Here is a 12,428-nt window from a genome sequence, read left to right on the forward strand (position 1 = left end):
CTTTGTTTTGTGGTGGCGGGGGGAGGGGGGTCTGATTGCATTAGCTAGAACTTCCAGTATGATGCTGAAAAGTATTGGTAAGAGGGGGCTTCCTTGCGTTGTTCCTGATCTTAGGGGGAAAGTATCTAGTTTCTTACCATGGAATATGATGTTAGTTGCAGGTATTTCATATTTCTATTTTCTGGAAGAGACATTAGAGAACTGGTACAATGTCTTCCTTAAATGTTTGGTAGAATTTAGTGAAACCATCTGGGCCCAGTTCTTTCTGTTTTAGGAGATTATTAATGATTACTTCAATTTAATGGATATAGGCCTATTTAGATTATTTGTCTCTTGTGCAAATTGTAATATACTGTGTCTTTCAAGGAGAGTTAGTCCATTGCATGTAGGTTTTCAAATTTGTAGGCATACGGTTATTCATAGTATTCCCTTATCCTTTTGGTGTCCATGGGATCAGTAGTGATGGCGCCCCTTTCTTTTCTGGTGTTAGTAATTTGTATCTTCTCTCTTTTTTCGTAATTGGCCTACCTAGATGTTTATTGTTTATTGATCTTTCAAAGTTTTTGGTTTTATTGATTTTTCTCTATAGATGATTTCCTGTTTTCAATTTCATTGGTTTCTGCTCATATTTTTCTTTCTTCTGCTTACTTTGGCTTTAATTTGCTTTTTTTCTTCTTTCTTATGGTAGGTGCTTAAATTACAGATTTTAGATATTTCATCTTTTCTTATATATGCATTCAATGCTATAAATCTCCCTCTAAGCACTGTTTTCACTACATTTCATGTATTTTGAGAACTCATGTTTTCATTTTCATTTAATCCAAAATGTTCGTTTAATCCAACATATTCTTTGAGCCATGTGTTGTTTAGAAATGTATTGTTTAATCTGTCAGTTTTATAGGATTTTCCAGTTATCTTTTTATTACTGATTTCTAGTTTAGTTCTCTTGTAGTCTAAAAGCATAATTTGTATTATTCCTTTTCTTTTGCATTTGTTACATGATGTTTTGTGGCCCAGAGGGTGGTCTGTCTTGGCCTGGGCTGTTTTCAAGGAGAAAGTTGCCAAATATTATAGGGCCTAGACAGTTTATTTTAATCTTCAGATTAAACACTTCTCTCTCTTGGCCCTGGCACACTATTTGGGCCAGTCTCTTACACAAGGACATCTCTCTATAAGCTGTCTGTTGATGCTGATGTAAGTAGTCGTGTAACTGTAGAGGAAATACTCACACAGATTGGAGTAGATGACAGACATAACTTTAAAGGCCATTTATTAGACACTTAGTATTTGCCATCGCTATTTATTTATATATTTATTTATGAGATGGTCTGGCTCTATCACCCAGGCTGTAACTGTAGATGAAATACACAGTTTGGAGTAGATGACAGACATAATTTTAAAGGCCATTTATTAGGCACTTAGTATTTGCCATCACTATCTATCTATCGATATATCTATCTGTCTGTTGATCTATCTATCTACAAGATGGTCTGACTCTGTCACCCAGGCTGTAGTGCAGTGGTGTAATCTCAGCTCACTGCGGCCGGGCGCAGTGGCTCACGCCTGTAATCCCAGCACTTTGGGAGGCCGAGGCGGGAGGATCACAAGGTCAGGAGATCGAGACCACGGTGAAACCCCGTCTCTATTAAAAATACAAAAAAATTAGCCGGGCGCGGTGGCGGGCGCCTGTAGTCCCAGCTACTCAGGAGGCTGAGGCAGGAGAATGGCATGAACCCAGGAGGCGGAGCTTGCAGTGAGCCGAGATTGCGCCACTGCACTCCAGCCTGGGGCACAGAGCGAGACTCTGTCTCAAAAAAAAAAAAAAAAAATCTCAGCTCACTGCAACCTCCACCTTCCAGACTCAAGCTATCCCACCTCAGTCTCCTAGGTAGCTGGGACTATAGGTACACGCCACCACACCTGGCTAATTTTTGTGTTTTGGGTTTTGGGTTTTTTGAGACAGAATCTTGCTCTGTTGCCCAGGCTGTAGTGTGGTGGTGCAATCTTGGCTCATTGAAACCTCCTCCTCCTGAGTTCAAGCAATTCTCATGCCTCAGCATCCCAAGTAACTGGTACTACAGGCACGCACCACTATGCCTGGCTAATTTTTGTGTTTTTAGTAGAGGTAGGGTTTCACCATGTTGTTCAGGCTGGTCTCGAACTCCTGACCTCAAGTGATCTGCCTGTCTTGGTCTCCCAAAGTGCTGGGATTACAGGTGTGAGCCACTGTGCCCAGCCTTTTTTTGCGATAGTGTCTTACTGTGTCCAGGCTGGTCACAAATTCCTGGGCTCAAGCAATCTGCCCGCCTTGGCCTCACAAAGTGCTGGGATTATGGGCATGAGCCACCACGCCTGACCACTTTATATTTATTGTCTCAGTAAGTTCTTCCAACAATTCTGTAAGTTGTAGGTACTATTATACCCTTTTCTACAGATAAAGAAACTGAGGTTCAGAGAGATTAATTTATACAAAGTCACACTATAGTAGATAATGGCAGGAAGTGTCAAAATCTGGTCCAATTGATTCTGAAGCCTGTATTCTCAAAAACAAACAAAAAACAAGCTGTGAGATCCCATTGGCAGATACGGAAAATTGAAGTTGTAATGCTGTGCCTTGGATTAGTTTCTTTCCATGACTATAACAGCATCACTTGTTAGCAGCAGACATTCTAGCAGCAGACGTTCTAGTAGTGGTGCTCAGAGCACCTACCCTGGAGTTAAAATGTAGGATATGTTTATCTAGCTTAGCGTTTCTCAACTAGGAATGATTTTTATCCCCAGGGGACATTTGGCAATGTCTGGAGACATTTTTGGTTGTCTCAACTAGGTGGAGCAGGGTGCTACTGGCATCTAGTGGGTACAGACCAGGGATGCTAAATGTTCTGCGATGCACAAGACTCTTCAAACAAAGAATTATCTGTCCTAAAATTTCAGTAGTGCAGGGATTGAGAAACTCTGAGTCTAACTTGTTCCATTCTGTCATTACTACATGGGAGAACCTTGAAGTCTTAGAAATCCCTCAGCAGTCTCTCAGGATTTGGTTTCTGAGGCTAAGTGCCTCGTGTGTAAATACTTTCTAGCTCAGTCCATTAACCCCCTCTTGCACATTTCCTATACCTTCATCTTAGTGGCCAGAGGCCTACTAAATGGTTGAGGTTGTTTTAATAAATCAGGCTTTCTCTTCCTGTTGTTTCCAAGAGACAGGCTCAGTTGGCCTACAGTTCTTGCAGAAAAGAAGCTGGTGACACTACTCTAATCTGTTGCTGGCATCTTTAGCTCCCTAATCTGTGTTTATATGGCACACAAAAAAATGACTCTCCCTGGTGCCAGACTTCATTCCTCCTCAGCACCCTGGCACTACTGACAGAGAGCACCTCCCCAATCTCTTCGACATAGTGGCAACCCTACATGTTTATTTTATTGCACAGCTGTTCTCCCGAAGACCTTTCTTGAGACATGGACAGTACAGGATGCCTCTGGAGCTGGGATTTGGGAATCTTAATCATTTGTATTCCTGTTTGCAGATTCACAGTACTCAAAAAGCATCTGGTATTATTCCTTAACTGTTTTCCTGTTTGTAGTTCTTATCCCTTCCCCCAGAATAAGCTCTTACAATATGAAGTTTGTTTTTTCAATTTATTTTCTGCCCTCTCTTAGCAACTAGCGTTTTGTTCGTCATATACTGAGAAAATCAACTTACCTTCTACCATTTGGGGTTATATGGTTTTCCGTTAAAAGCTGGAGAAAATGATAAGGAACTAAAGTAATTTGAGAGAGACTAGTGGTCAAAGGGGGATGTCAACCATCTTGATAAGCAAGCCCAGGAAACAATTTGAAAGCTCAGTGGAATTGAGCCTGGATCAGAATGAAATGGAGTAATTCCTTCCAGGGAAGTGGTAGACCTTGTAACTAAAAAAAGTGATTTTCATTATCAAAGAGGCATAGAAAAATCAAGAAAGTTCCTTTTAATAAAGTCCTTCGGGTATCTTACCCTCCTCATGACCCAGAGGTTCAGCAAAAGTCAGATATAATTATTAAAGGGGAATTTTCTGTGAAGGTTAAAGCAAGGGTATATATTTACCTCATCTGAATGATATACCACAGGGACCTCAAATAGAGATTTGAGGTCAGTGGACTCACTGACAGCACACCCCCAAATGCTGTCGTTCTCAGGTCTCAGGGAGATCATGACTGGGCCTATGTCTTTGAATTTGCAAGATTTCAAAGGATGTCTTGTTTTGGGGGTATTCATTTATCTAGAACGGTTTGTTTTAGGCTTTATTCCATTATTGTCCTCCTAAGGAACCTTTTTAGACATTTTTTTTCCCTACTTGTCTCTCCTCCCATGAAATTTTAATATCACAGATAAATGTGTATCTATTTATATACTCTGATGCTTTGGAAGGGAACAAATGATTATACTAAGGTTTTTTTTATTATTATTTTTTGCCCCCATGAACCAATTTTTACCCCCATGGGGGTGATATTCCCCGTGTCGATAATGCATGATCTAGAAGTATCATCATTTTGGAAATGAACTGTTATTTGTACTTTTCCTTACAAATTGAAAATGGGACAAAGACAAGACTATCAATAAATGAATGCTGAGAAAATAGTCTTCTGACACAGTGGCCAGCAGCAACTGGAAGAGTGCGGAGAGTACTTTTCTCATATTTCTTGGCTTGTATGGAGGTTTTCTCTTTGAACCATCTCTTGATCATTTGGGGAAAGAAAGGGAAACACCAGGAGCAGCAGTGCGATAAATGCCACTCTCTAAAAGAGAAGAACTACAGTTCACAAGATGCTTTTGCAGTGATGTGCAGAAGAGGAAGACTAGGTGATACTGAAGAATCTGGGCATGAAATTGTCCATTTTTCCGAGGCTGGTAAACTCTAACAAGTTCAGTTTTTCAAAGTAGCCTTTGATTTACAGCTGAGAATACCATTTAGGTTATCTAGCATACAGGAATGTTCTATTCTCCCAACAGGGTTTGACTCTGTCTGATCAGAAGGAGGGTGGTTGTGTATGAAATGCACCTCAGAAGGAGGAGGAGGAAATGACATGTTCATGTAAATGAAATACAACTGCAAATTAAAGTGTCACCCTGTTAAAAAAATCCATTTTTTATTTAATTGGTTACCAAGGAAAAAAATGTCATACAGAAGAGTATATCTCAGAGAAAGTTAAACCCTGAGATGTTATAAGCAAATGTGGATTCAAGGAGGTTCTTAGGGGGTAGGTATAATAAAAGATGGCCTTAATAAAAATATTCTGATGCTACAAAGTGAGGCTCATAAATTTTTATTGTGTTACGTGCCAGGGGTCCAGAAGAGATGAACAAATATTACCTTATTTGTTTGTTACTGTCTCTTTCTATCCAGTCAGCTGTACAGTAGCTGCCTTTTCCCTGGAGGGAGCCTGTTTTTGAGATGTCCTATTAGGAAGAAGTGATAAAGGAGGAGATTCTTTGTCTGAAAGAGTGCTGCTTACTATCAGGATGTCCAAGGACTGAAATGCTACTGGCTTTTCTGTATTAATGGTGTCTTCCCATTTTTATTTTTCTTTTCCCAAATTTTTATGAAATTTCACCTGTCTTTTTTAGATGTCGAGCCTACCAGACCATGTATGTACAGTACCTGCCACGTTGTTGGCACTAAGTAAATGTTAAGTAACAATGGGAGGGACTGATGGATGGGATTATATTTCCACATTAAATTGTTCCCTGACAAACATACGTGGTTTTTCTGTGAGACAAAGACTTGCCAGGTGGGACTCATTAGCTTTCTTCAGCCATAGTCTAGTTTTTCCTCTTCTCTCCCCACTACTAATCCCAGTATTGTTTTAAGTTTTGCAGTGGAAACGTTGATAAATAATATAATGTGCTGTCTTTGACTTCTTCCTCATCAGGGGCAGTGATCGGTGATGGACAGTCTGCCGTGGCCAGTAACATTGCCAATACTACCTACCGGCTCCAGTGGTGGGACTTCACTAAGTTTGACCTCCCTGAAATCAGTAATGGTAAGTCAATATCAAATGGGGGTATCAGTGGAAGGGTTATATTTGCTGGTGAGCCAGAACTCAAAAATTCATGGAGCACTGGGTTTTTTGTCATCCTATTGAGCAGTTGTTGTCTACATGCCATTTCTGCACCTCTTCTGTGACTTTCATTTCAGGTCCATTAACCGAACATCAACCATACCATACACTTAAGTCCATTAAGATCTGGATTAATCGAGTTTAATTAACATCACTATAGTCTTTCCTAAAGGGTCACAAGGTTTAGCTCTTGGATCCTACACTCCCTTTTCTTTCTCTTCTTTTCAGTTCCACCTAAACTTTAGGTTTTAGCCAGTGAACTACTAGTCCACAAACTCCTCGGAGCAGAGAAGTCTTTGGTTTTTTTTTTTTTTTTTTTTTTTGAGACGGAGTCTCGCTGTGTCACCCAGGCTGGAGTGCAGTGGTGCGATCTCGGCTCACTGCAAGCTCCGCCTCCCAGGTTCACGCCATTCTCCTGCCTCAGCCTCCGAGTAGCTGGGACTACAGGCGCCCGCCACCACGCCCGGCTAGTTTTTTGTATTTTTAGTAGAGACGGGGTTTCACCATGTTAGCCAGGATGGTCTCTATCTCCTGACCTCGTGATCCACCCGCCTCGGCCTCCCAAAGTGCTGGGATTACAGGCTTGAGCCACCGCGCCCGGCCAAGTCTTTGGTTTTGTGTCTACTTCAGTACCTTACATTGTTTGCTACTGAGGGTGGGTGCAAGACATGTTTGCTGAATTGCTTAATTGAGAGTTACAAGCTGGGCATGGTGGCTCACGCCTGTAATCCCAGCACTTTGGGAGGCCGAGGCAGGCAGATCACTTGAGGTCAGGAGTTCAAGACCAGCCTGGCCAACATGGTAAAACCCTGTCTCTACTAAAAATACAAAAATTAGCTAGGCATGCTGTCATGCGCCTATAATCCCATTATAGGCTTAGTTGTTCATATCTGAAGCCGACATTTTTCTATCTTGTCTGTAAGATATTATAAGACTTTGCCAGTTGCCTTAAAATAATTAAGATATTCTCTGTCTGTGGCATTTCCTGATATGCCAGTCTTCGTATCTTTATTCATCTCAATGGTATGGTTGATATCTGATTTACAAACATGACTATTTCAGTTTCCTTGCTTCTAATGAAGTCTGCAGTCCACATCCCAGTTGTTCTTTTGGAATCACAACATTTTAAACCTCTCATTTCACTTACTACCTCGTGAAGGGCTCTCTCTTGCACATTTCTGAGAGTGATGGTTCAACCTCTGCTTGACTGCTACTGATGATAGACTGCACTGACAAGGTGGCCTGACCATCACTGCTACATTTGTGTTAAAATATTCTTTCAGCCAGGTGTAGCAGCTCATACCTGTAATCTCAGCACTTTAGGAGGCCAAGTTGGGAGGATCGCGTGATCCCAGGAGTTCAAGCCCAACCTGGCCAACATGATAAAACCTCGTCTCTACTAAAAATACAAAAATTAGCTGAGTGTGGTGGCACACATCTGTTTTCCCAGCTACTCAGGTGGCTGAGGCACAAGAATTGCTCAAACCTGCGTGGCAGAGGTTGCAGTGAGCCAAGATCACATCACTGCACTCCAGTCTGGGTCACAGAGTGGCACCCTGTCTCCAAAAAAAAAAACAAAAAAAACACAAACACAATTAATTGGGCATGGTGGCATATGCCTGTAGTCCCAGCTACTTGGGAGGCTGAGGTGGGAGGATCACCTGAGCCCAGGAGGTCGAGGCTGCTATGAGCCAAGATCACACCACTGCACTCCAGCCTTGGCAACAGAGCAAGACCCTGTCTCCAAAACAAAAAAAAAAGTTCTTTTTTTGGCTGGGCGTGGTGGCTCAAGCCTATAATCCCAGCACTTTGGGAGGCCGAGGCGGGTGGATCACGAGGTCAGGAGATCGAGACCATCCTGGCTAACACGGTGAAACCCTGTCGCTACTAAAAAATACAAAAAACTAGCCGGGCGTGGTGGCGGGCGCCTGTAGTCCCAGCTGCTCGGGAGGCTGAGGCAGGAGAATGGCGTGAACCCGGGAGGCGGAGCTTGCAGTGAGCTGAGATCACGCCACTGTACTCCAGCCTGGGCGACCGAGTGAGACTCCGTCTCAAAAAAAAAAAAAGTTCTTTTTTTGCACTGAGCCACCATTTCCCTTGTCACTTTCTCCCATTGGTCCTAATTCTGTCTCTGAACCTCCATAGTATAAATCTCATGATGCTTCTTTCAAGTGACAGTCCTCTGACTATTTAAACTGAGCTGCCATTTTCCATTAAATCTTTGTTGAAAGGTCAAACCTCCTTAGATTCCTTTCACTGATTTCCAAATCCTTGACAGTTCTGCTCATCTTTCCTTTTAACTTTCAGTGGAGGGGGGCAGAAAAGAATAGAAAACTCTAGATGCGAGCTGTCAAATACGTATTACAGTGGTGCTTCAGACACTATTAGCTTACCCTGTGGCTTCAGCACTTTTTTCAGAAGCCATTCTTGAATTTTTAGTCACTTAAAATTTCTTGATAATTGCTAATAAACCAAGACTCAACCTTCCTGTACTTTTACAGCTTGATCTTTTTTTTTTCTGAAACAGAGTCTTGCTCTGTCACCAGGCTGGAGTGCAGTGGCGCAATCTCAGCTCACTGCAACCTCCACCCACCCTCCCCGGGTTCAAGCGATGCTCCTGCCTCAGGCTCCCGAGTAGCTGGGACTACAGGCGCGCGCCACCACGCCCAGCTAATTTTTGTATTTTTGGTAGAGACGGGGTTTCGCCATGTTGGCCGGGCTGGTCTTGAACTCCTGACCTCAGGTGATCCACCCACCTCGGCCTCCCAAAGTGCTGGGGTTACAGGCTTGAGCCACCGCGCCTGGCCCAGTTTATCTTTTGATAACCAAAACAGATTTGTATTTGTTTTTATTCAATTTTTTCTGTCAACTGTAGTTTCTTTTTCCTGCCTCTCATCATCTATTTGAACTTTGTTTTAATCCTTCTTTCTCAATATTCCATTGTCTACTAGTTCAATAAGCATGCTTTTCTGTGTTCTTTCAGATTGTTAGCAAAAAGTAGTGAATCAGGCAGGGCATTGCACCAGGCCTTGTGGTACATTACTGTGGACTTCCTCTGTGTTGATTTTAGTTTATGAATTAGCACTCTGGGCTTGGTTGTTCATATCTAAAGCTGACATTTTTCTGCCTTGTCTGTATGATATTATAAGACTTTGCCAGTTGCCTTAAAATGATTAAGATATTCTGTCTGTGGCATTTCCTGATATGCCAGTCTTGGTATCTTTATTGGACAAGGAAAATCAGTTTAATTTTTCCATGTCCTGTCTCAGTGGAACTTCAGCAGCAATCATCCCTTTCTAAGTGCTTATAGGCCACATGTCCAGTAATTCATTCTTTAACTCTGCTGGGAATCAACCACAATCCACCTTTTCCCCTATTGAAAATGAAATTTGCTTCTTAAAGTTATTTTGTTTTGTTATTTTGTCACTTTGTCATCTGAAATTGATATTACTGTTCAAAAATTTTAAAAATGTAAAAGATTAATACAGTAAGAAGCCCCCCAATCCTACCACTCCTCCTCATATGTAACCACTGTTAGCAGTTCCTTGTATATCTTTTAAAAAAAAAAAAAAAAAAAAAAAAATTTTTTTTTTTTTTTTTTTTTTTTTTTTTTTTTTTTTTTTTGAGATGGAGTCCCGCTCTTTTCCCAGGCTGGAGTGCAGTGGCGCTGTCTTGGCTCACTGTAACCTTTGCCTCCTGGGTTCACGCCATTCTCCTGCCTCAGCCTCCTGAGTAGCTGGGACTACAGGTGCGCACCACCACGCCTGGCTAATTTTTTGTATTTTTCATAGAGACGGGGTTTCACCGTGTTAGCCAGGATGGTCTTGATCTCCTGCCCTTGTGATCTGCCCGCCTCGGACTCCCAAAGTGCTGGCATTACAGGCGTGAGCCACTGCACCCAGCCATCTTTTCAAAAATATTATATGTATATAGAAGCAAATGCAAATTTATGTTTTTCTGCCTGTTATTTAACTCAAATGGTAGCATGCTGTATGTACTTGTCTGTACTTTCTGCACTTTTTCTTTACAGTGTAGCTTAGTGTTCTTTTCATGTCAGTATATAAAGAGCTTATTTGTTCTTTTTTATGACTGCGTAGTATTCCATTGCGTGAATGTACCATAATTTTCTAACTAGTCTACTATTAAAGGACCTTTAAGTCATTTTCAATATTTTACTCTACAAACTGTGCTGCAGTTTATCATTTTGCACATGTGCAGGTATATCTCTAGGATACATTTCTAGAAATGGAATTGCAGGGGGGAAGAGTGTGCATTTGTAATGTTGGTAGTTATTGCCATACCACACTCTATACAGCTCGTGCCAAATTATTATTCCACTTGGAGTTCATGAGAGTGCCTGATTTCATAAACTCTTGCTGATAGAATGTGCTATCAAATTTTTGGATATTTGCAAATCTGATATGTAAAAAAATAAAAAGTAGTATGTGGGTATTTTGTATTTTTCATGTTACAAACAAGGGTGCATGCCTCTTCATATGAACAGCCATTTGTGTTCCCTTCTCTTGACTTGTCCATGTGCTTTACCAATTTTTCTGTTGTGTTACTGGTCTTTTCCTTAGCGATTTTACAGGAGTTCTTTATAAATCAGAAAATTAACTTATAATAGGAGTTTCCTACTTATCATTCAAGTTTTGACTTTGCTGAAGGTTATTTTTGTCATAGAACTTATTTTAAGGAGTCAAAATTATACAACTTTCCTTTTATGGTTCCTTGGTTTTGTGTCATCATTAGGGAGATCATTTAGAACTTTTATATTTTAGTTTTTTAATAGTTAAGTCTTTGATTCACTAGGAAATTTAGTCCCAAATATTCAAAGTATGATCCAATTTCCCCCCCATATGGCTACTCACTTGTCCCAACTAATTAATAATCCATTTGTCTCTATTGATTTGGGATGTTATCTTCATCATAATATTAATTTCTTTTCTGTATTTAGATATATTTCTGGACTCTCTGTTCTGTTCTGGTGATCTGTCTGATTATTCATTTGAAAGTTCCACATGAGTTTAATCTTTGAGGATTTATGTTTTATTTTACTTTTATTTTACTTACTTTTATTTTTAGAGGGTCTTGCTCTTTTGCCCAGGCTGGAGTACAGTGGCGCAATCATATCTCACTGTAACCCCAAACTCCTGAGCTCGAACGATCCTCCTCCCTCAGCCTTCTGAGTAACTCGGCCTACAGGCGCATGCCACCATGTCTGGCTGATTTTTTAACTTTTTTTATGGAGATGAGGTCTTGCTGTGTTGCCCAGGCTGGTCGAGCTCCTGACCTCAAGTGATTATCCTGCCTTGGCCTCCTGTAGTACTGGGATTACAGGTGTGAGCCCGGCCTGATTCTGTGTTTTACTGATGAGTTCAGCAACCCCCAAGTTGATTTATGTGAATTGCATTTAACCTTTTCCTGGAGTTAGGCTGAAGATCTTGCCACCTGCTTCTCTCACTTGAGATTTGAGATTAGTGTTTAGAAGTTTATGAATAAGGCCTCATGCATAAATAATTTTGAAATTGCTTTCCTGAAAAAAGTGGCGCTTTAGATTCACTATGATTTTTAAGAGTAAACTCTTACTGGGTGAATAGAATTGGTCACTAGGCTGTCCTGTCAGAATAGGCCTTAAGAAACCTGGCAGATGAGTGATGTGGGGCAGGCCATACCACAGGGGATATAGTGCCTTCGGGGAGTGTTTATGGGTCATCTGGAGCTCTGTACAGGCCTTATTCTGAAATCTGAGGGGCTCAGAGATAGCCAAGAGGAAATTTTTCTGCTGATTTAACCCCCCTTGGGTTTTCTAAATCGGTATCTAATGCATTTGCAAAAGCACTGCAACTGCTAATCGCTCCCATGGCCTCATCTGGCCAGCCAGCAACAGGCTACAAATCGATCTTTGTACAAGGTGTTTGTTTATAATTTATGGAGCTGATAGGAAGGCAGAGCCATCTGCTCCTCCAGGCATCAGTATTTCTAACCCCTCCCATTCCCTGCTAGGGCATTTTCACTTGGAAATCATTTCTAATTGGGAGGAGATTACATTGCAGAGTCTGGAACATGGCTTCCTGCTGTCTCCTGCATTGTTTTTTCTCCCTCTGGAGCTGCCCCCTGAAGTTCTTGAGCAGTTTTGATTTGAAAATCCTTTCTTTCCTAATCTTTATTTCCATCCTTCACAGCCCAGCTAACTACCCCATCATTTTTTCCAATATGTGTTTTGCCTTTAAGTGAAAGCCAGTTGTTGGAGATACATCTCCAGGACTAAGGATTATTTGACGAGGCAGCATTTCTCAAGTGTAGTCCAAGTCCGGCAACATCAGAGACAC

General features: G+C 41.3%; 1 protein-coding gene across 9 annotated transcripts in view; it reads left to right on the top strand.

Annotated features, from left to right (window-relative positions):
• The window catches only part of AMBRA1 (autophagy and beclin 1 regulator 1), a 218,057-nt gene that overhangs the window by 164,364 nt on the left and 41,265 nt on the right, over nt 1–12,428 (top strand). For all 9 annotated transcript variants that reach the window (XM_050757527.1, XM_050757529.1, XM_050757530.1 and 6 more), the window contains one exon: nt 5,908–6,018. In XM_050757527.1, coding sequence (XP_050613484.1) covers nt 5,908–6,018 — 111 coding nt within the window. The remainder of the gene's footprint in view (nt 1–5,907; nt 6,019–12,428) is intronic.

Source organism: Macaca thibetana, chromosome 14 (genome assembly GCF_024542745.1).
Source record: "Macaca thibetana thibetana isolate TM-01 chromosome 14, ASM2454274v1, whole genome shotgun sequence".
NCBI classification, from domain to species: domain Eukaryota; kingdom Metazoa; phylum Chordata; class Mammalia; order Primates; family Cercopithecidae; genus Macaca; species Macaca thibetana.